Here is a 27,900-nt window from a genome sequence, read left to right as displayed (position 1 = left end):
AGGGATTTCTAATTGGAGAAGCAGTTTTAGCCTATCTTCATACTGTACTGTTTGGTGGCGCTGTCCTACACTACAGTCAGGAAAATCAACTGACTCCTAGAACTAGCCTGACATCTAGGGGTAGAAAAGAATGCTGCACGCTTTATGGGTGTGTACTCACTCTGTCCTGTGATGGTGGAGCAGGCGTCAGCGAATTGAGGGCAGGTGGTGGCTCCTTGTTTAGTACAATCATCCTCATTGGACGCTACGCATGAGTGACACTTCAGTGCGTGACCTTTACACATGGAACAGGAGAGAACATCTGAGATGAGACTAAGCAGCATGTACCAACACACACAGACAGAAAGACTAGCAATCCATCTGCAAGAAGGTTGGATCGAGGCTAACTCTCAACATGCACACATTGTTCCTGAGTAACTGGGAGCCCATAAACACAAACTAATATCTGATCATGTACAGAGCAACTCCAAGGCTGTGTCTGTGACCTAACCCGGAATGACCCTGTCCGTATGATCTGTCCTGTCAACCCCTCTGGCTTTTATGAACAAATGAGAGCACACTGAAACCCACTGTCAGCTGGTCAGACAGAGAGACAGACACAGATAAGTAAACAGAGCCCTTCACTAGCACTTCAAGGCACAACCCTTATCAATATGATGACTAAAACAAAATATACTGAAATCTGACCCCATGGTACAGTTAGGGTTAGTGTTGACCTATGGTAGTGTTAGTGTTAGCATCAGTTACTCTCATTGTGTCCCAGACTCTTCTGGGAGTTATGTGATCCAACTAAGCTCAAGACATTTTGTTTGCCACCCACCAGATAAACACATTTCTAACCTGATTACATTGTTTAACAATGACCCAGTAAAGACTATATATTCAGACCCACCGTTGAGAATCAGAGCCCCCTTTAAAAAGCCCTTATAACCCCTTATAAAACCCTGAACCCCCAATATGGTCCCCCTCTAGTTGATCCAATAACCCTGCCACTACATGAACAAGGAGACTTACTGTGGCAGGCCAGGCATACCAACATCAGCAGAGCCAGGACAGTCTTCATAGTGCTGGGTGCACGGTGCGTATCAGTGTGCGTTTGGAAGTCCAGTGCTGGAGTTGGAGCAGAGAGGAGGTAAACGCAGAGGAGAGAAAAGAGAAGGGGGCAGGGGTGTCTTGGGGGCAATAACATCTTAGCCCTAATTCCTATCAACCCTGCACACCCAGCAGCCTTTGTTATTGTGTTAATGAGCTTACCCAGGGTAGCTTTGACAGGGTTAGGTATACTCTCAATACTGTTGTCTGTACTGTTTGCACCTTTGCGGTCAGCACCCCCCCCCCCCCCCCATGCGGTCTTAGTGATCAGAGAAATAATACAACCACACTAGGTTGTCACAGACCATTCACACCAACTACAGGGAAATTCAACCTAAAATGTGTCACTTGCCCTCTAACATCCATTTCGCACAGTATATGAGTCTGCGTGCATGTGTCTTTATCTCTGTGTGTCACACAGAGGACATAATTGTTGTGTCAGGGGATGTTAGGTCTGAGAATACGAGGATAAAGCCGAAACGGTGACGCCTTTCACACTTCTCTGTTCGGCTGCTAGTCCAGGGCTAGGCTACGGTTCACTCTGGCAGAGACTGAGGATTCAGTTAAGTCAGTGCTTGTAGCTGTGATGTCAGACCCAATCTGTCTAGCTGTGATGTCAGACTCGTCCTCTGAAGCTGTGATGTCAGACCCTACCTGTGAAGCCCTGAACAGGGAAACTCTCCTGCACACAGAAGCCATGAGAACACACTCCTTTATTACTGCAATCTTGTTTACTCAGGACACACTGCATATACCGTATTAGTCAACATAGTATAGCTGTACTTTTATTACCACTTCACAAATAATGACAATTCAAAAAAGGGATCGGTGGCATAACGTTTAATGAAACCGTCAATGAAGCTGGAGGTAACAACTACAGAATGGCGCAAAAATGTGCACGAGAGAGACGGCTGTCAACGAATCAGCATTCAGGGCTGGAACCACCCAGTTTATAAACATCTTGTTTAAGTATGGCGTCCACAGAGCAGGATGGCGGAGAGGGAACTAGTACTGTGAGGCGGTGTGACTCTCCACAGGGGTGAAGAAGAGTTTAACAGAACCAGTTCAGCTGAGAACACTTAAGAAGTGAATAAGAGAAACGTTATCTTTCTATGCCACTAAATAGGTGCTGCAGTAAAACACACTGGTTGCGTCCCAAAGGGCACCCTATATAGCGCACTACATTGGACCGGGGTCAATGGGAGCTCAAGTAATCCTGGAACAGTTCTCTCTACCTCCATGTCATAACGTTTCACACCTGGACACGACAGGTGCTGTGCATGTCAGTGGCCAGAGGGGAACATGAGCAGGATATTCTGAGCAGTTTTTATTCTGAACAACCAAAGATAACAGCCACAGTCATTAAAACACTCTTCCAGTATGGTTTGTACATATACAAAATATATAGTCTTTGTATTAAATTCACCATTTCCAGATTGAGTATTCTACTCTCCAACACACTGGCCTGAGACAAACACTAACCAGGTGGAGTTTAGGACAGTGAGAAATCCTCCCCTGTGCAGTTATCTAAACCTGTCCAAGACCACACAGAGCGGACTATACAGTAGACCTACAGCTCCTGTTCCACTGCTAACACAAGGCCTCATATTACAGACAGGAGAAAAGTTTAATACTTTCCAGGACAACCCCCCCACACGACCCCTATCAATAGCAGTGCATCCTAACCCCATGTCCATATCCCCCCTCCCTGTAATAGTGCAGTCATACAGAAGGGTCAAACACAGCTCACCCCTGACCTAGAGCGTCTACCTGGTCCCACCCTAGTCTCCTAGTGTTCAGAATAAATATGTACAGTACATCTCAGACAGGGTGTTTATATACACACTCTATTAATAAATGCACTACAAAATGTTATCGTGAGGTAAATAAGCCCCAATCTATGCAATGCCTAGACAGCATATTATATTTCTGTTACAGGACAGAAAGACAGATGGATGGATGGAGGGAGTAAGGGATTTGGTCTTGCATGGCAAAAATGACCAAAACAAAAACAGTCCACATGTAAGAATCTCTGGCTCAAATGACACCCTATTCTCCATAGGGTGCACTACTCAAGAGAAAATGGGTTATCATATGACATTGGACCTGTACAGAAACATTAGGGGTAGGTGCCCCACGGGAAAACAGAACTGCTCATTGGCTGGCTGCATGCACAGGGCAGAGTATGCCATAGGTTGTAGGCAGGGATTTCTCGGCGGATCAAGATTGAATGATTTGGACATATGGAATCTGTCTCAGTCTGTTCTGCCCATCTTGGCGATGAGCTCGTCACAGATCTTGGTGAGCTCCTCGATTTCCTCGGCCTGTGAAAAGATGGAAGATCACATCAGGGAGATTCAAGACTAAGATCTGGTTAGCAAAAACACTTATGTAGGGCAAGCAACCTTCTGTTAACATGTAGAGTTTGTGTTGCGCATTACTTTATGCTATGGGGCTAGCAAAATGCATTAGCATGTAGCATTTGTGTTGTGCGTTACCTTCTGCTGCAGGGCTCTCTCCAGAGAGTCCACCCTCATCTGCTCCTTCCTCAGGCTGGCGGTCAGAGCAACACTCTCAGAGCTGGCCTTGCTGCGTACCTGGGCTATGTCCTGATTAGCCCTGAGGTGAGGAATAGGGTAGATGTTTCATTGGTTGGTACATAGTCACAGACCACTGTGTGTGTGTGTGTGTAGTGTGGGTGCTTGCTTGCGTGATCATACTTGTCTAGTTTTTCCTCAGCGTGGAGTTTAAGCGTCTGGTATCTCTGCTCCTCCTGCTTGACTCTGGCCAGATACTCCTGAGCACACTTCTTCAACACCTCCTCATTCTACACGCACAAATGGTAGAACGACCACATTCCACATAAAGAACATACGTCAAATGTGCTTAAAGACTAATGATACTCAGGTCAGACTATTCTTGACCCTTGAAATCTGACCTTCTTGAAGCCGTCCAGGGTGCTCTTCATGTTCTCGTAGCGGCGGAACATGTCGGACAGCGAGCGCTCTACCGAGTTCAGGTCCGCTAGCGCCAACTCCTTCTCCATGGTTACAGCCTGCAAAGACTTCTGGGAGCTCATGGTGTTGCGCTGTTCGTCCTCTGAACGAGAGAGAGTTCATGCGGACGGGTCATTTTATGATTCCGTGCATCAACGCCACCACTACACTGGGTATACCTGTCATTTTACGGAGAGGAATGTTTGAAGAGGTTGGTTGACCGAGCCACTCACCAATCATCTGGGCGATGGTCTTCTCATACTCTGCCACAATCTTCCTGTGAGAGAGGAGGAACGGCTACTGATGAGTCTATATTAGCTAACCCTCAGTCTGTTCACTGCTCAGCACACATCACATGATTACTAGCCTCACAGTACAGTTCAGGTGAATGGTACATGTGAGTAGGGTTGCAAAATTCCTGTAACTTTCAATAACCACCATTTCTGGAAAACCAGGGAATTTATTGAAAGTTCCAGGAATTTTGTAACCCTACATGTGAGTTACCTCATCTCCATGACTTCCTGTCTGCTGTCCTCATACTTTCTCCTCCAGTCACTGGCCTCCGTCTCCTTAGTGATGATCTGACACAGGAAACAGTTATTACTGTGTTACCCAGTGTGAGTGTGTGGTCTATTTTTTAACCTACCTCCTCTCTGATAAGGGTGAGAACAGCCATTTTCTCCTCCTCGCAGATGCAAATGGAGTCTAGAACCTCACTTCCTGTCTTCTTCGTGTTACTTCCTCCCAGCTTGGCGTTCTTCAGCTGGCAGGGGTCCTCATACTGTGGAGGAATGGGTGTCAGTGTAGGGGAGGAGTTCCATAAGTACCTGACTAGATGTTAGAATCAATTGACCCAAACCTTGATTTAGTCAATGTCAACTGTGGCCTGTAGCATTGGATACACTCTCTGAATGTTTCTGGTGTGGCAGACTGGTCATTTCCATCTGTGTGTTTCACTCAATAATAAACAGATTATAGTACAGTGTTTGTCAGAGCCGTAGACAGACAATCACTTCTGTATTCGCTCTGCCGTCATCAGCATGCCTACTCTGAGGGGGGGGGGGGGGGGGGGGGGTAGAAGTTCAGGTCTTGTTCCTCAGTACCAGAGCTAAGGGTAGTTATTTCCATCTCTTTCGCTAGCCCTCGCCCTCCCCTCGCCCTCCTCTTATCCTTCCCTGGATTATAACTCACACTCATATCCTAATCCTAATCATCTCAAGCCCTCTATCACCTGACAAGCTGGAGATGACAGACAGGCAGGCTGAGGAGCCTGTGGTCAGTTCATGTTCAGACAGTGTGGGAGTAAAGCTACCGTGATAGTGTAATGTGCTACTGTAGTAGGCACCGGGTGGACTAGAAGACTAATCAAGCCAGTCACCATAACAGCGGGCCAGATAGCTCCTCAACGTCATTGTGAACACAGCTGTAATCCACTACATCTACTAAAACATGATGACAATGATTGTTAACGCTCTACAGTAGCATCATGGCCATAATCTGTTTTCAGAGAAGAGTTCCATACAGCTGGCTCACTGTTGGCGCCATCTAATGGTCACCAGGGGGAGCACATGATTTTGACAGAACCATCATCTCTAGACCTGGATCTGAAGTGGACCAAACTCTCACTGGGCTATATGTGACTGTTAACAGGACATGTTAGTGTACTCACCATAGAACAGCAGTCTGACTCCTCTGGTCTGGCTGACACATTCAGCTCTGGTTCTGGAAGAAAACACCACATCACATCAAACCTTTGTACCCTTGAATGACAAGTCCCTAAAAGTATCTGTGTCAAATATATATATATTACCCTTTATTTTACAAGGCAAGTCAGTTAAAAACAAATTCTTATTTACAATGACGGCCTACCCGGCCAAACCCTACCCCGGACGACACTGGGCGAATTGTGCGCCGCCCTTTGGGACTCCCCATCACGGCCGGTTGTGATGCAGCCTGGTATCGAACCAGGGTCTGTAGTGACACCTCTAGCACTAAGATGCAGTGCCTTAGACCCCTGCGCCATTCGGGAGCAGCGGTCTATCCCACACTGTATTCTCAAAAGGAACTAGTATATTCTGTTCTTTTTCTGTCATTTTATTTTCCATTCTTACCTGACTCCAACCACTGGCAGCTCCATGTACTGCTGCTGTGTAACCTGGAGGGTGCAGTGTATACCTGCAGCTCAGAGGGCATGACGACACTTCTGTCTCATAATAAACTCCTAAGATGACAGACAAACATCTACCATATACACTTCTCTTTTCAGTTCTGTCTAGTCTGTGGAGAACAGAGCTACAGTAGAAGTGTGTCACATGCAGCCTGAGGGACTATTGATCTGGTACAGTCTGTCTGCTTCCTGTCACACTAATGGGGTTCTGCTTATTGGCTCATACACACAGACCTACCAGTCATACACAACAAGCTGAATGAGTCATATACAGTAGGTCTAGTGGTCGAGTCAGCTGAGAGATGGAGGGAGCCCAAATCAGAGCATAGGAACACGCAGCTTCAAATGAAGCAATTGTGGACAATTCGAGTTACTAATTCAAATCAAACTGTCACATGCGCCAAATACAACAAGTGTAGACCTTACCGTGAAATGCTTACTTACGAGCCCTTAACCAACAGTGCAGTTCAAGAAAGAGCAAAGAAAATATTTACCAAATAAACTAAAGTAAAAAAAATAATAAAAAGTAACAATAACGAGGCTATATACTGGGGGTACCGGTACTGATTCAATGTGCGGGGGTACAGGTTAGTCAAGGTAATTTGTACATGTACAGTTGAAGTCGGAAGTTTACATACACATAGGTTGGAGTCATTAAAACTCGTTTTTCAACCACTCCACAAATTTCTTGTTAACAAACTATAGTTTTGGCAAGTCCGTAAGGACATCTACTTTGTGCATGACAAGTCATTTTTCCAACAATTATTTACAGGGATTATTTAACTTAATCACAACTCCAGTGGGTCAGAAGTTCAAATACACTAAATTGACTGTGCTTTTAAACAGCTTGTACCATTCCAGAAAATGATGTCATGGCTTTAGAAGCTTCTGATAGGCTAATTGACATCATTTGAGTCAATTGGAGGTGTACCTGTGGATGCATTTCAAGGCCTACCTTCAAACTCAGTGCCTCTTTGCTTGACATCATGGGAAAATCAAAATAAATCAGCCAAGACCTCAGAAAAAAAAATGGTAGACCTCCACTAGTCTGGTTCATCCTTGGGAGCAATTTCCAAACGCCTGAAGGTACCACGTTCATCTGTACAAACAATAGTACGCAAGTACAAACACCATGGGACCACGCAGCCGTCATACTGATCAGGAAGGAGACGCGTTCTGTCTCCTAGAGAAGAACGTACTTTGGTGCGAAAAGTGCAACTCAATCCCAGAACAGCAAACCTTGTGAAGATGCTGGAGGGAACAGGTACAAAAGTATATATGTCCACAGTAAAACGAGTCCTACATTGACAGAACTTGAAAGGCCGCTCAGCAAGGAAGAAGCCACTGCTCCAAAACCACCATATAAAAAGCCAGTCCACAGTTTGGAACTGCACATGGGGACAAAGATTGTATTTTTTTGAGAAATGTCCTCTGGTCTGATGAAACAAAAATAGAAGAACACCATCCCAACTGTGAAGCACGGGGGTGGCAGCATCATGTTGTGGGGGTGCTTTGCTGCAGGAGGGACTTGTGCACTTCACAAAATAGATGGCATCACGAGGAAAAATTATATGGATATATTGAAGCAACATCTCAAGACATCAGTCAGGAAGTTAAAGCTTGGTCGCAAATGGGTCTTCCAAATGGACAATGACCCCAAGCATACTTCCAAAGTTGTGGCAAAATGGCTTAAGGACAACAAAGTCAAGGTATTGAAGTGGCCATCACAAAGCCCTGACCTCAATCCTATAGAACATTTGTGCGAGCAAGGCCTACAAACCTGACGGTTACTCCAGCTCTGTCAGGAGGAATGGGCCAAAATTCACCCAACTTATTGTGGGTAGCTTGTGGAAGGCTACCCGAAACATTTGACCCAAGTTAAACAATTTAAAGGCAATGCTACCAAATACTAATTGAGTGTATATAAACTTCTGACCCACTGGGAATGTGATGAAATAAATAAATCATTCTCTACTATTATTCTGACATTTCACATTCTTAAAATAAAGTGGTGATCCTAACTGACCTAAGACAGGGAATTTTTACTAGGATTAAATGTTAGGAATTGTGAAAAACTGAGTTTAAATGTATTTGGCTAAGGTGCATGTAAACTTCTGACTTCAACTCTAGGTAGGGGTGTAGTGACTACGCCATCAGGATGCTCTCGATGGTGCAGCTGTAGAACTTTTGAGGATCTGGGGACCCATGACAAATCTTTTCAGTCTCCTGAAGGGGAAAAGGTTTTGTCGTGCCTTCTTCACGACTGTCTTGGTGTGTTTGAACCATGATAGTTCGTTGGTGATATGAACACTAAGGAACTTGAAACTCTCGACCCGCTCCACTACAGCCATGTTGATATTAATGGGGACCTCTTCGGTTCGCCTTTTCCTGTAGTCCACGATCAGCTCCTTTGTCTTGCTCACATTGAGGGAGAGATGGTTGTCCTGGCACCACACAGGTGTGGTCTCTGATTACTGTTCTTGGGGGGGGGCAACAATGACCTTCCCTGTGATATTGATTCACCAACACATTGATTCACACACGATGTTGGGTGTGTCTAATCCCTTTATTCCTCACTCACCCTTGTGGTCTCTATCTGCTCTGAGTCCTGTCGTGCTGGCTAGCTTCTCCTCATCTGTAGCATGACCTTTGCGATGGTCGTTGTCCTACAGACAGACAGGGACAGACAGTCAGAGACATTTTCATCCTAATTGGACAGGCTCCCTGCTCGCCCTGTTTCTGTGCCAGAGCAGGCCTGACATATACCGAGGGCTGAGGTAAAGTAGAAGACAGGGCTCTCAGAGAGAAATGTGTACGGTTACCACAGTCATGGTCTTGCACACAGAGGAAAGGTACCAGAAACACTGCACTCACACACATACAGACACACACACACACCACAAAATGTGATACAATGACAGCGATACACACACTTTTATCTGGAGTATTCAAAATCATTCATTTAAAAATGAGGTAAATAAAGTTTGCTTTCTTTATGAGTAAAGGTGTGAAGAAGAAGAGTAAAGCATTTCCTGTTTGAGAAGCTGGTAAGAACATTAACCATTACCTCCCCGCTGGTGTTCTGTAACGGAGTCTGGTTGTCCAGCTTCTTCACTTTACAGGAGTTCCTGAAGACAAAGAGCACTGAGGTCAGAGCTACTGAGACCTACCCTTATGCGAACCCTAACCAGATCATCACTGACCCACCGACCATGTGTGTCTGGGACAGCAGCCAGACCCAAAGGTAGCAGAGTCCTATTGTCATGTGTGCTCCCTCTCCGGCCTCTAGGCCGCTGCTCGTTATGGCGCACACCTGTCACCATCGTTACGCGCACCTCCGCGTCATCAGACTCACCTGGACTCCATCACTTCCCTGATTACCTTCCCTATATATGTCACTCCCTTTGGTTCCTTCTCCAGGCGTTATTGTGTCTGTGTCATGTCATGTGTGTTGTTTGTGGTTCTTGTTGTGTATTTAGTTGCGTTTATTTATTAAAACACTCGCTCCCTGACGCTCAGCGCACATCGTTACACCTATGATATTAGGTGAGACTGAAACCATGTTGCTTTTTCATGAGTATATAGAGAGTTCAGTAGGAAGAATGGAGAGAAAGTAGTGGAGAAAGCAGACTGTAATCAGACCACATTCTGTGCTTTCTCTGTTGAGTTGCTTTGTACATATGTGCTGCTAAACTACTAAATGAAAGCAGAAAGCAGATTAATGAAACAGGCTGTTGCCTCACCAGACTACTGCATGATTACGCGTGAACAGAGAGTATTGTAACGTTTCTGTAGACTAGAGTATTGTGAGGCTCTCTCTCTCTCTGAGGTGAGGTAGTGATAATGTAATAGGCTCTGAGATCGACTAGCCCTGCCTGAGAGAATCTGATGACCAAATAGTTATCGTTAAATCTATCTCCATGCATCAACCTGACACAGCACTAAAGAAGTCTAGCCAGGGCTGCTGGCATGTGTAAGATAAGATGTCTTATGTGAGTGTTACTCACGTGATGCCCGTGCTCATCCTAGGTGACTGTCTGTCTGAGTCTGGTCTGTCCAGTTCAGGGGTCAGGCTGTTGGGGTCAGAGTTCATGTTGCCGTTGGGGTCATAGGTGATAGGAGAAAGGTCATCAACCTCGGCGGGGTCAGGGCAGTTGTGGACAGGGAGCGAGGCGGGGCGTAGGGCGCGGGCCTGGGGCAGAGGGGACGGGGAGAGACCATCTCCTTCTCCAGGTCTTGAGGTCAACCTCAGGTTCAGGTTCTGGTCTAAACCTGCTCCACTCAGAGAAGGGGAGGAGCTATTGAGGTTGTTTAGGGCATCTTGGACTTCCTGTAGGGAGGTGGGATAAACATCCTGATTGGAGTTTCTGTCCAGGACGAGGCGGGCCGTCAGCTGTCCGACATCTCTAGTGAGGACTGAAGAGAGGTGGAGTTAGTATCACGCTGGAGAGAAGCAAGACAACAACCTTTCTTTAAAAGTGGCACCAATAATGATTCTATGTCAACAACAACAAAAACAACAACAGACATTTTAGCAGCAAATACATTTATTTATCTTTGTATGGTTTTCTTGTTTCAGAAAATACACTACAGGAAATGCATATCTCTCTTTTCACTCGCTCTCTCTTCACCACTCTCTCTATGGCTCTTTTCTCTTTAGGATATTGTCTCTTTGGGCTCTTAGTTCCCAGTGCATCAGGGTGAAAAACATCTCTGGAATCAGACGGAGTGTCTCATCTCTAACTCCTATAGCGGCTCAAAACACAGGGAACACTTAAAGCACTGCAGGTCAGCCTCAGTCCGTGCCTAGTTAAAAGCGTGACTAGCTGAGCTGCAGCTTGTGGACTGAGCTATGTTTGAATGGCCTCTCACTTCCTGTTAGAACAATCAGAATGACTCCTAACTTCCTGCTAGAATGCTAAAAAGGATCCCTTACAATGGTCCCTGCGTCAACAAAAACCTTGTCAACAGCAAACACACACACACACACACAATGGTCCTTTCCCTAAGAGCACAGTAATGCTTTAAGTGTATGTTTATCCCAGGATCCTGCTGTGTTTACAACAGCTGACGGTGATGCTCTTAACATGCTTCTGTTCTCTGGGGTCTGGGGCTGCTCAATTCAGTCTGGGCTGACACTGCTGAGGGAGGAGAGGCTCTAGCCCAGTGTGTGTGTGTATGTGTGTGTGTTTAAGTCAGGGTTGCTGACTCATACTGCTGTACAGTGAGCTCTCTGTTAGAGAAATCCAGCACAAAGCCCAGGAACGCAGAACAATGTAACTACACCGCAATTCACACACACACACACACACACACACACACACACACACACACACACACACACACACACACACACACACACACACACACACACTCTTGTGATAATGCTCTCTCTCTGTTGTGTCTGTTGTGTTGTGTTCAGCACTTACAATATCCATGGTTTCTATAATCGATTGCACAGTCTGTTTTGTTGATAGGTTGTTAACGAAAATCACTAGGTGATTTGGTTGTTCTATTTCTGTTGTATGTGAGATGCTATCACAGATTATCCATCATATTGACCAGATACTCTAATGGCCACTCTTACAATGAAAATAAATGTCTTAAAAAAATGGAAGGCAGTCAGGAGGAGGCAAGATAAGGTGGGACCATTCTAGCCAATGAGAAGGCAGATACGTGTGTGAACAACAGGCAAAATGGTTTCCACTAGTTACCATAGCATCAAAGTCAAAATTGGCTATATCATAAAAATTCGTAAAAACAAATTAGCTTTTTTGGTTTTAAATTAAGGTTAGGGTTAGGCATAAGGTTAGCAGTGTGGTTAAAGTCAGGTTTAAAATCACAAATAAATAGGTGGGGTTTATGACTTTGTGGCTGTGGAAACTAGTGACGATATAAAATGTTTTTTCTTAAAATTGCCTGGATGTCACTTGTTCTACTTATATCAGTATACTCGTAACAACCTAAGTATTGCGAAACTTGTATTAGATCAAATAAACCCATTAAATGTTCAACAATCTCTTATTGTTAGCCAGCAGCACACCACCCTGCATCCCACTGCTGGCTTGCTTCTGAAGCTAAGCAGGGTTGGTCCTGGTCAGTCCCTGGATGGGAGACTGGAAGTGGTGTTGGAGGCACCCTTTCCTCTGGTCTGTAAAAAATGATATCCTATTATATCCTAGGGCAGTGATTGGGGATCTTGTGTAGGGTGCTGGGATGTTAAATGGGTGTCCTGACTCTCTGTGGTCTCTAAAGATCCCATGGCACTTATTGTGTTAACCCTGGTGTTTTGGCTAAATTCCCAATCTGACCATCATTGCCACCTGATCATCACCAGTTTACAATTGGCTTATTCATCTCCCCATAACTATTCCCCAGGTTGTTGCTATAAATGAGAATGTGTTCTCAGTCAACTTACCTGGTTAAATAAAAAAATTGTTCTCTATACAAAAACTTCTTGCTTAGTGAGTGGGAAAAAAGGAAAAATGCCACCTCCTGGAGACGACAGATCTTGGGCCCAGTTATCTCTCTCGCTTTGCCTCTTCCTCTCTGATGTTACTCGTTTAGATAAACGTCAGCCTCACCTGTTATTTTTTTTTAATTCATTTGGCGAACGAGGATGGCTGAAAGTATTTCTACAATATCCCTACCTCCACCGGAGCAGTTCTTTCCTCACACGGGTGAACCAACAATCCCATGGGACAGACGGAAGTTGTCGTTTGTGATGTACATGCTAGCTATCGGACTGGATGTGGTTAGCCCTGAGAGGAAAAGAGACATTTTTATCCACTGTCTTGGTGCCGGGGACTCGCGCATCTGATGCAGCTGTTGAACTTTTGGATGGACATTTTGCAAAGAAACAGAGTGTGCTTCTGAAGAGGCTGCATTTTCGACAGCGAGCGTGTGAGTCAGTGACACAGTACGTCGCTGATCTTAAAGAGCTAGCACAGTCATGTCAGTTTGGATATCTTCGAGATTAAATTATCAGGGACCAGTTAATTGAGCAAACCTCATGTTCACTCGTGCGGGGGAGGCTTCTTCTACAGCAAAAGCTGTAGCCATAGCTTCTCAAGTGGGATCAGCAGCTCACTGTGCAACTAAGATCTGTGAGGCACAAACACATGCTTCCAGTGTTTTTCAAGTTGTGCAGTAAGCAAGCCCCATAGACACACCCTTTCCTGTCACTCGCCTGGTTGGCTCAAACCCAGCTGGATCACACCCCACAGACACGCCCACTGCTGTCGTTCACGCAGTTGTCTCAAACTGGTCTGGGTCATGCCCCACAGCCACACCCCCTCCTGTCACTTGCACTGTTGGCTCAAACCCGACTGGGTTTTCCGCTTGTACTGTATACCTGGGTGACTCCTGCGTTCCTCTCGTGCTAGACACAGGAGCAAAAGTGTTGCTCCTCAGCATGGCCACCTATGAGCAGTTCATGTCTCACCTGCCCCTCCAGCCGCCCAGCTTTAGCCTGTACGGATATGGACGCTCAGTGATTGATGTCATCGGCTTTATACACTCACCTGTGCAGTATGGCAACAAGGCCCTCACTCAGTTCTCCTTCCACATCACACCGCAGGGCACTAATATCTTAGATCTGGACCTGTTCACCAGCCTGGGGTTCTCTCTGTTGAACAAAAGTGTCTCAACAATCCTGCACGTCGCCTCCCCATGGCCTACCCTCTTCAACGGCGTAGGTGCCCTGACAGCGTTCACACATAAGCCCCTCCTCGGCCCTATGGTGACTCCAGTCATTCAGCCTCTACGCCATATCCCGCTGGCTTTACGCCAGGAGGTCACTAAGGATCTACACAAGCAGCTGGAGGATGCTTGTTGGACACCCATGGGTGTCCAACGTGGCCAACACAGTTGTGTCAAACTGTGCACTGACCACCAGGCCACACAGCCTTGATGTCTATCTCTGGGTCGGGACACAAGCTCCTCCGCATGTACCCCCGGTCAGACCAATTCCAGCAGTATAACTTTAAGCTGCAGTTCACGCCGGGCAGGGACAATGTGTTGGGCAGGGACAATCCTTTCGCGCTCAGTTCCTCCAGACTCCACCTGTTTCCAGGTTGACTCAGATGAGGACCTCATCCAGCTCCTACGCTCACCTCCCAAGACACTGTTCTGCACATTGAGCTGACCCAATAATCAACCAACAACCCCTTCTTCACGACCTTGCGGGAATACGTAGCCAATGGCTGGCCGGCACAGTGCCCATCGGAACCAACAATATGCCAGGTTCAAACATGAGCTGTCATGCTGGAATGAGACGTCTGGCCTGTGGAAACTGCACCAGCATACCAAGCAGCCTCAGAGGACGAGTGTTGGCCATGGCTCATGAGGGCCACCTTGCTGAAGCAGTGCTGCTGGGATCTGGTGTAGTGGCCAGGCATCGGTCATGATATTGAAGGACTAGTATGTGACTGTGCTCCATGTCTTCTCTGTAGAAAGACAGGACATCCGCCACTACCACTGCAACCACTGGCCTGGACCTCCCGTCCATGCAAACATATCCAACTGGACATCTGCAGTGAACTCTACAATGTGCCACATCACCAACACTTCCTGGTGGTTGAGTATGACCTACATTCAAAATGGCCAGAGGTCACACCCATGAGTTCTGTCACATCAGGGGCCATCATAAACTTCCTGGATATGCTCTTTGCTCGCTGGAGACGGCCTGCAATTCTGACCATGGACAATGACCCTTGACTGGTCTCGGCTGAGTTCAGCTCTTACATCCAAAGCAAGGGGATCAAGCACATCAGAACAGCCTACCCGCCACCCCCGGGTCAACAGGGGGCGGGTGGAGAGGTTCAATCAGAGGTTACCTAGCTCAGGGTTGCTCCTTCACTGACTCCTTTTTGCAAACTCTGCTGCACTACAGAGCTGCTCACCACTCCACCAACAGAGTCTCTCCTGCCAAGCTGATGCTAGGATGTGAACTAGAGTTGCCCTTACACAGGCTCCGTCCCTCAGCCTCCACAGTCAAAGCAGCAGTGCATAGCCAACAGCGTAAAAGTCAGGAGCGCTACAACAAAAGAAAGAGAGCACGGCTTCCTGGAATCCAAGTGAGGGATTGGGTCAGGGTGCAACGACCACAGCACGCAGACAAGCTCTGCACCTTCTGGTCAACACCGTGTCAAGTTCAACGTCAACTGGACCCAGCAATGTTTCAACTGCCTGACGGCTCTCGCTGGCAGCCGACTGATGAAGGTGCCACCTCCTGCATGTCCCCACTCTGCCATTGATGCCACTCTGAGTAGTTCACTTCCGGTGTCACACGCTCCCTTGGCCCCACCTGAAGTACAAGTGCCAGTCCCACGGGCACCTGTTGTTGTCACTGCAGCAGCCGTCCTGCGACCTGTAAGGGTGCGCTCTTGCCCTGCTCACCTTCAAGACTTTATCACCTCCTTTCATGCCTAGTTTAAAGGGCGGGGGGTGTCGTGTTCAGCACAGATTAGCATCCATTCATGATTCCTATCATCGATTGCATAGACAGTTCTGTTGATATGTTATCGAGAATCACTAGGTGATTTGGTTATTCTATTTCCCTTGTATGTGAGACGCTACTCGTTTAGATAAACGTCTGCCTCAACTAAGAACAAGTGTTTGTTTTCAAACATAACTAGATCATCTTTCAATTGTCTTTTCTCAGAGATATGAATAAGATGTTACAGTCAAATTAGCCCTCTGTGGATGTGTAGTATGGAGTGATCATGACAATCCCATATGTCTACTGTGTGAACAGTAGACAACTCTAACCCCAACTCTAACCAGAATCATCTGGGAGTAGAGCAGGACAACCTCGCCCCTGGCCTTTAGGCCTCACCCTGTAGCCTAGCAACCGATAAATAACAGCCTCTACACAGTTTAACAGGGTAACACACTGACCAGAGAGAGAGAGAGAGAGAGAGAGAGAGAGAGAGAGAGAGATGCGAGGGGGAAATGGGAGGGTCTATTTGATTTCTCTAAACAATCAAGCACAATAACAAGAAAGGCCTTCGATTCTTCAGAAACCCTAAATTCCAACTCTGCTCAGACATCGAACCCAGTCAATAGACTATGTACATCTAATATCTAGTATTGTGTTGTTGTTACTGTGTAGTTTCTCCCTTCGGTGCTGTAATCGAGTAGACTATTCTTATTCCTCCAGACTGAATTATTTCTCAGTCAATGTTTCATTTTTGTCAGTAACCCAGAAATACACAGGCAGGCAGCATGTGACTGGCTGCTGTTCTATAAGAGGAGGGGTCGTTATTGTCTACAGAGACAAAGGAGGTTCAGTACATTACGATCATAGAATCCCATCTTCTAAATTGCATTGGATTATGAATCGCAAACAATTGAACGAATCCAGTCCAAGACGCCACAGAGCACTTTAACATTTTAATAGGATAACATTGTTAGGCTGTAAAACTCCACAATGGTCGACAACACATGATCTGTGTGTTCTGTTGGTTTGGGATGTCAGCGGTGTGCGTGCGTATGTGTGTGTTGGAGGGGCACACTTCTTAAGTCAGTCTTTATTGGTGAAGAAGCACCTGTACTTCAGGTCTCTGTGGCTTTACAGAGTGATGCTAGAGTAGCTTGCATCTGCCATCCACTACTCCTGTCTGCCATCCACTACTCCTGTCTCATTGTTCCTACTGACACACAGGTATCTCACCTGTGTGGGCAGAGTTATCCAGCTGGGTCAGGTCATTCAGTAGACCAGGAGACTCCGCCTCTGGGGTCTCAAAGTTCCCTTCTGAGTCCGAACTAGAGAGAGAGAGAGAGAGAGAGAGAGAGAGAGAGAGATGTGAGTTCCAGAGAGTTGTGAGTTCCAGAGTTGTGTTTGTGTGTAAGACTGAGCCAGACTAAAGCCAGAGCAGACACAAAACACCCAGATCTGTAACACATTGATCTGCTGCTACATGTTCAAAGGGAACTTCTCCTGGTTGTCTAGAAGGGGAACTTTCAGGCCAGTGGCTCGCTAATGGCTCCTTCAACAGCCACCAAAGGAGTTTATAGGAAGTGTCACTGTAAGAGAAGCAAAGGGGGAGGAAAGGGAAAGAGGGGAAGAAGGGAGGAGGGGAGAAGGGGAGCTTAACCCTGCCTGGCCACCTGCATCCACTAGCCTCCTCATCCTGCCCACGTGTCCCCAATACAAGGACAGGCTGTGTTTCAGTTTCTCTCTCCCTCTCTCTCTCGCTCTCTCTCTCTCATATACATGTACACACACACACACACACACACACACACACACACACACACACACACACACACACACACACACACACACACACACAGTCTTAGGGTCTCCCAGATGCCCGGCCCAGATTTATTTCCACGCTGTGCTCCAGTGTGTGTTTGTGTTCCCATGCACCTAAATGCACATCAAACTGTCCACACACTAATGAAAAACAGCTCAGGAGAACAAAGACACAGGCTCCCAGAATACAGACAGCTCTCTCTCTCTCTCTCTCTCTCTATCTCTGTCTCTCTCTCTCTCTCTCCCACACACACACATCACATCTAAAATATACAGAGATCATCCTTAAAAAGACACACACACATCTACTCACAAACACACACACACACAGACAAAGCAGAGCAAGACAATCAGAAATAAAGTCCCAGTGATGACCTCTACACGGCGATCTTGGACAGGTACTTGGAAACTAGAAACTAGCACAAAAAATCCCACATCTTGAGAAAACTCAACCAACCTTCTCCCAAACTTCCCAAACCTGCCGCCATCCCTTTCCTGCCCTTCTCTCACACAGACACACATGAAGGAAGACATATTCTCCTAAGTATCTGTGGTCCACAGGAGGCTGCTGATGGGAGGATGGCTCATAATAATGGCTAGAATGGAGTAATGGTAAGTGCCTGGGTGTGTAATGGAGTAAAAGCCTGGGTGTGTAATGGAGTAAAAGCCTGGGTGTGTAATGGAGTAAAAGCCTGGATGTGTAATGGAGTAAAAGCCTGGGTGTGTAATGGTGTAAAAGCCTGGGTGTGTAATGGTGTAAAAGCCTGGGTGTGTAATGGAGTAAAAGCCTGGGTGTGTAATGGAGTAAAAGCCTGGGTGTGTAATGGAGTAAAAGCCTGGGTGTGTAATGGAGTAAAAGCCTGGGTGTGTAATGGAGTAAAAGCCTGGGTGTGTAATGGAGTAAAAGCCTGGGTGTGTAATGGAGTAAAAGCCTGGGTGTGTAATGGAGTAAAAGCCTGGGTGTGTAATGGAGTAAAAGCCTGGGTGTGTAATGGAGTAAAAGCCTGGGTGTGTAATGGAGTAAAAGCCTGGGTGTGTAATGGAGTAAAAGCCTGGGTGTGTAATGGAGTAAAAGCCTGGGTGTGTAATGGTGTAAAAGCCTGGGTGTGTGTGTGTGGTCGCCTGGCCGACTCCGCTTTTAGACATGACAATGTCATCTAGTCACTGTTATACGATGGGATTAATGGACAAGAGACCATATCACAACAACATCATATCTGCTTCTCTCTCTCTCTCTCTCTCTCTCTCTCTCTGTATGATTAATAACAGCAAATTCCCCCAAGTCATCCTGACAGGTGGATCCAGACACACTCAGACTGCTGCCATCCACCATGCACAGTGATCTCTCAGCACAATCTCTCTTTATCTCTCTCCCTCTCTCACGTGTGCCGTACAGGCATCAGGCATCACACACACATGCGCACCAACGCACTCACTCACTCACTCACTCACTCACACAAACACACACACACACGCACCCACATGCACACACACACACCTGTAGCCCACTTACTTTTCTCCATCATTGGTTCCGGGCGCTCCCTCCTCCCCCTCATCCTCCCCTCCCCCCCGTACAGCTGACCAAGTCCATTTGGCCCATTGGACCGGAGACAGTAAAGACCCCCAGGACATCTCTACAGAGACACACCAGCTCCTCTATACAGTATACAACCCTCTGGGTCTGGTTGCACCCCACTGGGTCTGATGATACTCCTAGTTGTAATGGTCTGGTCCCTTACAGGTTCTACAGTTCCACTCCCGGTTCTGTTACTCCCACACAGTCTGGTTCTCCTCTGGCTCTAGATTGAACTCCTCTCTCAGTTCTGCTGCTCCTCTGTGCATAAGCAACAACACACCAGAGGAGAGGAGGAGAGAGGAGGAGTGACTCACCACAGACACTGTTTACTTGTATCTCTCTCTCTCTCTCTCTCTCTCTCTCTCTCTCTCTCTCTCTCTGTCTTAGAGCTGATCCGTGTGTTCTCTCTCTCTCTTTTTGAAAGGATGTTGATTTTTTGGCATCTCTTGTTTCTCTCTTCACTTCCTGCTTTTGCTTTCGTTTCCCAGACTGCTCTTCTGCATTGTTGATCCCGGAACAAACCGTGACAAGAGGCTGACAGAGCTGAGATGACGCTGTTGGTTTCTTACTGTTAGATCACAGATTACTGTAGCATCAGTAGCCTCTTCTCCCTCAGCCTCTCTCTCTCTCCATCCTCCGCTTCGACTCTGAATGGCAGAGCAGTGATCAGCTGGCTGCCAGACTGCTCCCTCCTCCCTCCTTCTTCCTCTCTCTCTCCCTCCCTCACTCTCTCTCACTCGCACCCAAAAAGAGTTTGCCTAGCCCTCCACCCTCCCCCTACCCCAACTCTCTTTCAGGCTGCTCTATTGTGATAGAGGAGAGTCTCAAGGCGTGTTGTGAGAGGAGGGAGAAGAGAGGGGGGTAGAGGGAGGGTAGAGGTAGGGAGGGGGTTAGAGGGAGGGGGTTAGAGAAGTAAGGGTGAAAGTTTCCTGTTTCAAAAGAGCTGTTGTCTGAGAGTCGTCTGATTGTTTACACCGAGTGGTAGATCACTAGTGTCCAGGAGTGAGGGAGAGAGGGAGGAAGAGGGGACAGGAGATAGGAGGAGGACACCTAACACAGCTAACACAAGTAGTACACGTTTCTGTCAGACCTGACCAGAGGATAGGAGATCTAAGAGACAGACAGATAGAAAGAGGTGTGTGCAGAGGATCAGAGTGAATCAGGCTGGGTGGACAGACAGAAACTGAGATGCACCCTATCTAGTCTATCTATTTCGACAAGAATAACAACATTTAGTTTGCTATTTGGCTGTATCTGTTCCACTGACTCTTCTGTCCTCTGTCACAGTCTAATACATCTGTTACATCAAAACAAATCAAACGTGAACATTTAGTTCCTCCTATGACTATACAATCATCCTCCAGAGCTCTTCTTACTCTTCTCTCTATGGAACGTGCCGGTAACTGTGCGACCATGGCAGGCTGTGGTTAGTCAACCATGTGGAAACTCTCTCTTTCCCATCTCTGCAGACACACACACACACACACACACACACACACACACACACACACACACACACACACACACACGCACACACACGCAAAAGTGCGCACGTACAACCACACGCCTGGAGGCTGTTCATGATGGCTTACATAACTTCCAAAACGCACACACAGACACACTCTCACACTGACACACAGCACTGAGTACCACATGCACTGACACAACTCTGATTAACATGCATCCCACTCATGCTCGCACACACACACGCACATGCACGTGCACGCGTACACACACACACACACACACGCACATACGCACACACGCACACACACACACACACACACACACACACACACACACACTCTAACTAGGCCAAGCCAAATGAGATGTGTTGTATGAGAAACATCAACCATGACTAATCTAATATCCATTTGCTTCTGTGGAGGAGAGGAACGAGGTATGGATAAAGAGAGGTGACAGAGGAGAGTCTCTCTCATCTCCTCTTTTATTTTCCCTTTACTCTGCTCTCTTCTGCTCAGACGTGATCAGCAAGCTGGAGAACCCACAAAGACACACAGAGGGTACCCTGTCTCTTCCTCTCTGTCACTCTCGCTCTCTCTCTCTCTCTCTCTCTCTCTCAGACTGAACCCCATTTAGCACAGCTCTCTGTAACACTTTGACAGAGAGAGAGAGGGAAGGCAGAAGAGAAAGTGAGTGAGTGCGTATATATTTTGTTAGGATTTATCTGTTGTCATAGCTGTCAGGGATGTCTGGCATTGCTTTCCCTCCCTTCTCTATTGTCTGTAGCAGACAGGACAGACCTGTTAGGGAAGCTGTTTGTCCTTATCACCTCTCGCTACACCTGTATAGAGTAGGGTTCACCCACATTAGCCTGGTAAACTAGCCAAACCCATACCCTCACATTTAGTTTCAGAATGTGAGCTATCGTGAGATCAGGCTGCTTTCACGAGGCTACACCCACACTATAGTTGGGGTAAACAGCCCATCTCAAACACAAGCACACATGTACGCACTCACACACAAACACAGGAAGGTCATAGTCACCTTGACTCACGGGCTGGAAAATGTGCAGAGGAGAGGAAAGAGAGGGAGATGAAGAGAAAGAGAGACTAATCAGGTCTTATGTAACTCTTTTCCTTGGACCCAGAAATAGCTCAGCACACATGGAACACTGGCGAAGCCACAGACACACAGCCATGCTCTAGTCTCGAACCCATGCAGTCGGGAACACACTGAGACTTCTAGAACCACACCAAAGATCTCACTCCAGGAGCTTAAGTGGAACAGAGGCGGTTTCTGAAGAGTAAATAAGGATATTATCATTTCTAACAGACACACAGGCCCAGTCACATTTGTGACTATAGACGACTTCAGCTTCCCCGAGTAAAGACAGAGGGTCACATTCCCGGTGTCTGGAATCTTTGTCTCCATCTGAACCCAGACCCCATTCTAACCCAGACCACTGTGTGTGTGTGTGTGTGTGTGTGTGTGTGTGTGTGTGTGTGTGTGTGCGTGCGTGCATGCGTGCGGCGTGTGTGTTTGTGTGTATGCATGTGTCTATGTTGTGAGTGTACGTGCAGGCAGCCTAACCTATCATCCTTTTCATTAAATTAAGAATTGACTGGAAGTCACAGATGTGTGTGTGTGGTTAGGAGCTAAATATAACCAGTATAAACATTTATAGTAGCCACATCGCCACATGAGGAGTGGCGTGATACCGTATGAGATAATTCAGCATGCTGGAACACACATATGTGGATTACCAAAAGCATTCCTCCAATGATTCTGAATACTGATCTGAACAGTAAGTTCATCTTTCCTATAATAACATGGCTGCCTGGTGAAGCTGTGGCACTGAGACAAAAACAGGCTCAACAGTCCCATCTGGTGGTAAACAGAAGTCAACACATCTCTCTGTCCCCACTGGGCAAGTACATACTGTACTGTAATGTAGTGGTGAACCGCAGTATTGGTTTAGTTGAGTTTATTAGGATCCCCGTTAGCTACTGCACATGCAGCAGTTGCTCTTCCTGGGGTTCACATAAAATGTACAAATACATGACAAAGTACAGAACAGTTATAGGCAAGAACAACATAAGCCATTACATTAAATTCAAAATACAAACATAATAAGAGTTATATATAGAAGAGACACCAAGAGACAACAAAAATACTATTTACACACTATTCAGATACACATTCTTATTCTGATTTAAATTAGATATTTTGAAATGTTTATAGAAAGAGGAGAGGTGCTGTGATACTAATTATGTTTTTCATCTGTTTTTAAAGCTAAACTTGCATTAAATCTGTTTTAGGTTTGGGTACTGTGAAGAAACACATAGTGGAGTGTCTGGTGGGGTATGCATGTCTGTTTGAAGTGTATGAAAATAGATGATACAAGTGGTCAGACATTTTCAACACAGAAACGTTTCTTAAAAAGACTAGAAGAGAAGTAGTATATTTCTCCTCAACAGTGAAAACTATCATGTGTGTTGTTGATGTTAGTTCTGTGTGTGCAGTTAAGGGCAAGGTGGGCTGCTTTGTTTTGAGCCAGCTGCCGCTTTTCTAGGTCTTTCTTTGCTGCTCCTGACCATATTACCAGATGGTAATCGAGATGGGACAAGATCAGAGCCTGAATTATATTGATGAATCAGTCCCCTCTAGTCTACGGCCATACATACCTACACCCTTAGCCTCGTTCAGCACCGTAACTGTTTCATTGAAGGTTTGATCACAAACCACAACACTCAAACTGTCCATGTAAACTCATGGTGTATACACACTTCTCAGCCTTATGCAGGAAAGAGAGCTCCACCTTGTGGCGATCAGTGGTCTCTGACCAGGTCCAGTCTCTCTCACTGTCAAACTGGAGGCTCGTGTTGACTGGGATCCTCTGGCTCAGGCAGGCAGGTACACACAGAAACAAGAGAGAAACACTGCTTAGAGTGCTGAGTACACTCACCCTCTCAGTCTCTCTCAGTCTCTCTTAGTCCCTGAGTCTCTCTGTCTCTCTCGGGCAGTAAAAGCCATGTTTGAATACAGTTCTACAACTCTGTACTGAATGGAGTAATGCTTTAGCCTAGTTTCTCCCATGCTTTTGTGTGTGCGTGCATGTGTAGAGCATCATCATGACAAGTGTTTAAATTAAACAGAGGAGAAGTGTAGTACCGTGCCGGTCGGCACGGTTACAGTAACCAGGCCAGCTGACATTACAGCATCATCTGGGGATGTAGTCTGAAGTGCATTACATCATCTTGTACTGCTACAACAGACCTTGTAATTGTGCTAGCTGAGATTGAGAGAGAGAGAGGGAGATGAGTTGGAGAGATAAGGGCAGATAATGCTACAATAAGACCTTTGATGGTGAATTTGGCAAGTGTGACTGAGATAGTTTGCCTATATAACTAACAACCGAAGACTTGGATGTTGATTAAGGCAGCCCTCCGTACCTCTCTGATTCAGAGGGGTTGGGTTAAAAGCGGAAGACACATTCCAGTTGAAAGCATTCAGTTTTACAACTGACTAGGTATCCCACCTTTCCTTTCCCTTAAAACAGTATCTGCATATTTAATCTAAGCCCAATTTGGGGCTGCAGGTAGCCTGGCGGGTAGGAGCGTTGGGCCAATAAATGAAAGGTTGCTGAATCGAATCCCCGCGCTGACAAGGTACAAATCTGTTGTTCTGCCCCTGAGCAAGGCAGTTAACCCACTGTTCCCTGAGTGCTGATTACGTGGATGTTGACTAAGGCAGACCCCCGCACCTCTCTGATTCAGAGGGGTTGGGTTAAATGCAGAAGACACATTTCAGTTGAACGCATTCAGTTGTACAACTGACTAGGCAAACCTTTCCATTTGTAGTAATCAGAGCGGAAAACAGACACACAAATTATAGATGAGAGGACCAGTAGAACCTTTACTACATGGAGGTCTAGAGATGTTATGTTGGGATATGTCAAATCAAATCAAATATGTTGTGTTCAATGTAGGCCTACAAGTAACTGCCAAAATAAAGGAAACAAAAACATAAAGTGTCTTAATAGTGTGCTGGGCCACCCTACTCTACAAGTGTCTGGAACTCTATTGTAGAAATGCGACAGCATTCTTCAACAAGATATTCCATCATTTGGTGTTATGTTGATGGTGGTGGAAAATGCTGCCTCAGTTGCTGCTCCAACTGGGAATTTTTATACATGACCCTAAGCATGATGGGATGCTAATTGCTTATTTAACTCAGGAACCACACCTGTGTGGAAGCACCTGCTTTCAATATATTTTGTATCACTCATTTACTCAAGTGTTTCCTTTACCTGTATGATGGAATATTTTAGAATATATTGTGTCTTTCCACCTCAAAAGCACACAAAAGAGAATTTCGACACTCACCGTCTCAGATTATTCTAAAATCGTTTCTGTAGTTAGTAACAGATATGATTAGCATTCCTGAAATATTGAAATATAATTTTATCTCTGAGAAATTCTGCTAATTAATTGCATGCAAATGTACCATTTTAATTTATATGATTCAGATAATATTCAATAAATATAGTACCTGTCACGTCCTGACCAGTAAAAGGGGTTATTTGTCATTGTAGTTTGGTCAGGGCGTGGCAGGGGGTGTTTGTTTTGTGTGTTTCGGTGTTTTTGGTTTAGGTTCTATGTTTTCTATTTCTATGTTTATATCTAGGTTTCTATTTCTATGTTGGGTTTTTGGCAATGATCTCCAATTAGAGGCAGCTGGTTGTCGTTGTCTCTAATTGGAGGCCATATTTAGTTGTGTTTGTTTCACTTGTGTTTTGTGGGTGGTTATTTTCTGTATAGCCTGGGAGCCTTATGGAACTGTTTTCGTCGTTTGTTTATTTTGTTTAAGTGTTTTCTTTAAATAAATTAAGAAGATGAGCACTTTAACCGGCTGCGCCTTGGTCCAATCCTTACAACGCCCATGACAGAACCACCCACCAAACAAGGACCAAGCAGTGGGGTTTGGAGCACCGAGGAGAAGGATGGAAGTGGGAGGCAGAACGACGTTTCTGGGAGAGAAAATTAAGGGAGCTACATGAGGCCGAGAGGCATCCCCCCCAAAAAAATTGGGGGCACACGAGGAGTTGGGCAGAGTCAGAGTGGAGACCTGAGCCAACTCCCTGTGCTTATTATGGGGAGCGATGGATCAAGCAAGCACCTTGTTACGCAGAAATGCGCACAGTGTCACCCATACGCACGCACAGTCCGGTACGGCCAGTAAGGGCTCCGCAGCGTTGTCGGGCGAGAGTTGGCCGGCAGCCAGGAAGAAGTGTGCAGGCACAATGGATCTGGTCTCCAGTGCGTCTCCTCGGCCCAGTTTACCTTGCGCCTGCTCTACGCACGGCAGCTCTCATTCCCCAGCACAGCCCAGTTCGCCCTGTGCCAGCGCTCCGCTCGTGCCGGGCTACAGTGACCATCCAGCCAGGACGGGTTTTGCAGGCCGTGGGCTCCAGACCTCCAGTGCGTCGCCACGGCCCAGTGTGCCCCATGCCCGCTCTGCGCACCCAATCTCCTGTAAGTCTCCCCAGTCTGGGGAGACCGGTCCCAGCTCCGCGCAGGAGGCCTCCAGCGACGCTCCTCAGCCCTGTGCCTCCAGCGACGCTCCTCAGCCCTGTGCCTCCAGCGACGCTCCTCAGCCCTGTGCCTCCAGCGACGCTCCTCAGCCCTGAGCCTCCAGCGACGCTCCTCAGCCCTGAGCCTCCAGCGACGCTCCTCAGCCCTGAGCCTCCAGCGACGCTCCTCAGCCCTGAGCCTCCAGCGACGCTCCTCACCCCTGAGCCTCCAGCGACGCTCCTCACCCCTGAGCCTCCAGCGACGCTCCTCACCCCTGAGCCTCCAGCGACGCTCCTCAGCCCTGAGCCTCCAGCGACGCTCCTCAGCCCTGAGCCTCCAGCGACGCTCCTCAGCCCTGAGCCTCCAGCGACGCTCCTCAGCCCTGAGCTTCCAGCGACGCCCCCCAGCCCGGAGCTTCCAGCGACGCCCCCCAGCCCGGAGCTTCCAGCGACGCCCCCCAGCCCGGAGCTTCCAGCGACGCCCCCCAGCCCGGAGCTTCCAGCGACGCCCCCCAGCCCGGAGCTTCCAGCGACGCTCCCCAGCCCGGAGTCTCCAGCGACGCCTCTCAGCCCGGAGTCTCCAGCGACGCCTTTCGTCGTTTGTTTATTTTGTTTAAGTGTTTTCTTTAAATAAATGAAGAAGATGAGCACTTTACCCGCTGTGCCTTGGTCCAATCCTTACAACGCCCATGACAGTACCTAACACCCGATTTGGACCAAACTTCTTCCTACCAATAAGTAAGACATGAGGAATCCAAAAAAAATCTAACGCCACCCACAAACCCCCCACAACCCATGCCAAACAACCAATATACAGTATGACAAGTAGTTTGAAGCTACCCTGAGCCTGACTGCTGTCTTGCATCTTTGCCCCACCTATCTGGATTACTGACTCCTGCCTGCCCTTGACCTGTCTTTACCTGCCCCTGTTGTTACTTCGATGTTGTCTGCATCTGGGTCTTACCTTGAAACGTGATACTGTATACTGGTTGTTCGGGTGGGATTGGCATGGGGTGTGGGGAGGTCTTTGCGTGGCTTTTTACTCATTGGTAGGAAGAGGTTTGGTCCAAATCGGATGTCCGGCTCTATATTTATTGAATATTATCTGAATCTATATATAAATGAAGATGTCAAATTTGGGTGCAATCAATTATCTTAATTTCTCAGATATCAAATCAAATTTCGACCAAATAATGTTTCAGGAATGCCAATAATACCTGTTTCTAACTACAGAAACAATTTCAGAATGGCTTACCAAGAAAAACTTCCAAAAATACTAATTTGAGGTAAAAAGGAGTTGGAGCACTCAACCAAAAAAGGCAGAGATTGATTTCTTATTGCTCACTTTAATCCATTGTACAGGATGTGAACAGGTGACTGACGTTTTAAGGTAAAACTGATCTCTTCCTCAGAGTGACCTGACCATTGGACATAACTCCTATTTATAGCCTAGTGGCCAATTGAGACACAACAATATAAAAAAGTTATAATTATATTATGTTTCAAGGTAAATGGAAAATTATTGCATAAACTGCTAAGAGAAATTGTGTGTCTCGTTAATCAGTAGTCCATGTTAAAATAAAAAATATAAAATCAATCCCTATCCCATAGGTGATATTTGGGTGTCTGTGAATACGGAGACAAAGAGATCCAAAAAATCAAGGCAGCAACAAGTTTTTCTTGGTAAGCCATTCTCGTGATTTTGTCATTATTGTTGAGCACCCCTCCTTTTTCTTTGTTTGCTGAAGCACGAAAGCCCACCTGAACTCATGA

At 46.6% G+C, this 27,900-nt stretch overlaps 1 protein-coding gene across 2 annotated transcripts in view; it reads right to left on the bottom strand.

Annotated features, from left to right (window-relative positions):
* Positions 1-1,863: 1,863 nt before the first annotated feature.
* Positions 1,864-27,900, bottom strand: part of LOC115164409 (transforming acidic coiled-coil-containing protein 1) — a 33,817-nt gene continuing 7,780 nt past the window's right edge. Inside the window, exons 1-13 of one of the 2 annotated variants that reach the window (XM_029716850.1) lie at positions 19,029-19,855; positions 16,931-17,022; positions 10,263-10,671; positions 9,323-9,383; positions 8,837-8,921; positions 5,758-5,810; positions 4,735-4,869; positions 4,593-4,669; positions 4,322-4,365; positions 4,031-4,191; positions 3,813-3,919; positions 3,591-3,711; positions 1,864-3,416 (exon numbers count right to left, since the gene is read on the bottom strand). In XM_029716850.1, coding sequence (XP_029572710.1) covers positions 3,348-3,416; positions 3,591-3,711; positions 3,813-3,919; positions 4,031-4,191; positions 4,322-4,365; positions 4,593-4,669; positions 4,735-4,869; positions 5,758-5,810; positions 8,837-8,921; positions 9,323-9,383; positions 10,263-10,671; positions 16,931-17,022; positions 19,029-19,147 — 1,533 coding nt within the window. In that variant the 5' untranslated portion in view covers positions 19,148-19,855 and the 3' untranslated portion in view covers positions 1,864-3,347. Of the gene's footprint in view, positions 3,417-3,590; positions 3,712-3,812; positions 3,920-4,030; positions 4,192-4,321; positions 4,366-4,592; positions 4,670-4,734; positions 4,870-5,757; positions 5,811-8,836; positions 8,922-9,322; positions 9,384-10,262; positions 10,672-16,930; positions 17,023-19,028; positions 19,856-27,900 lie in introns of those variants that run through there. The other variant, XM_029716851.1, reaches the window with a different exon arrangement.

This window comes from Salmo trutta, chromosome 27, assembly GCF_901001165.1.
Source record: "Salmo trutta chromosome 27, fSalTru1.1, whole genome shotgun sequence".
NCBI lineage: Eukaryota > Metazoa > Chordata > Actinopteri > Salmoniformes > Salmonidae > Salmo > Salmo trutta.
This window is presented reverse-complemented; position numbering and strand designations above follow the sequence as displayed.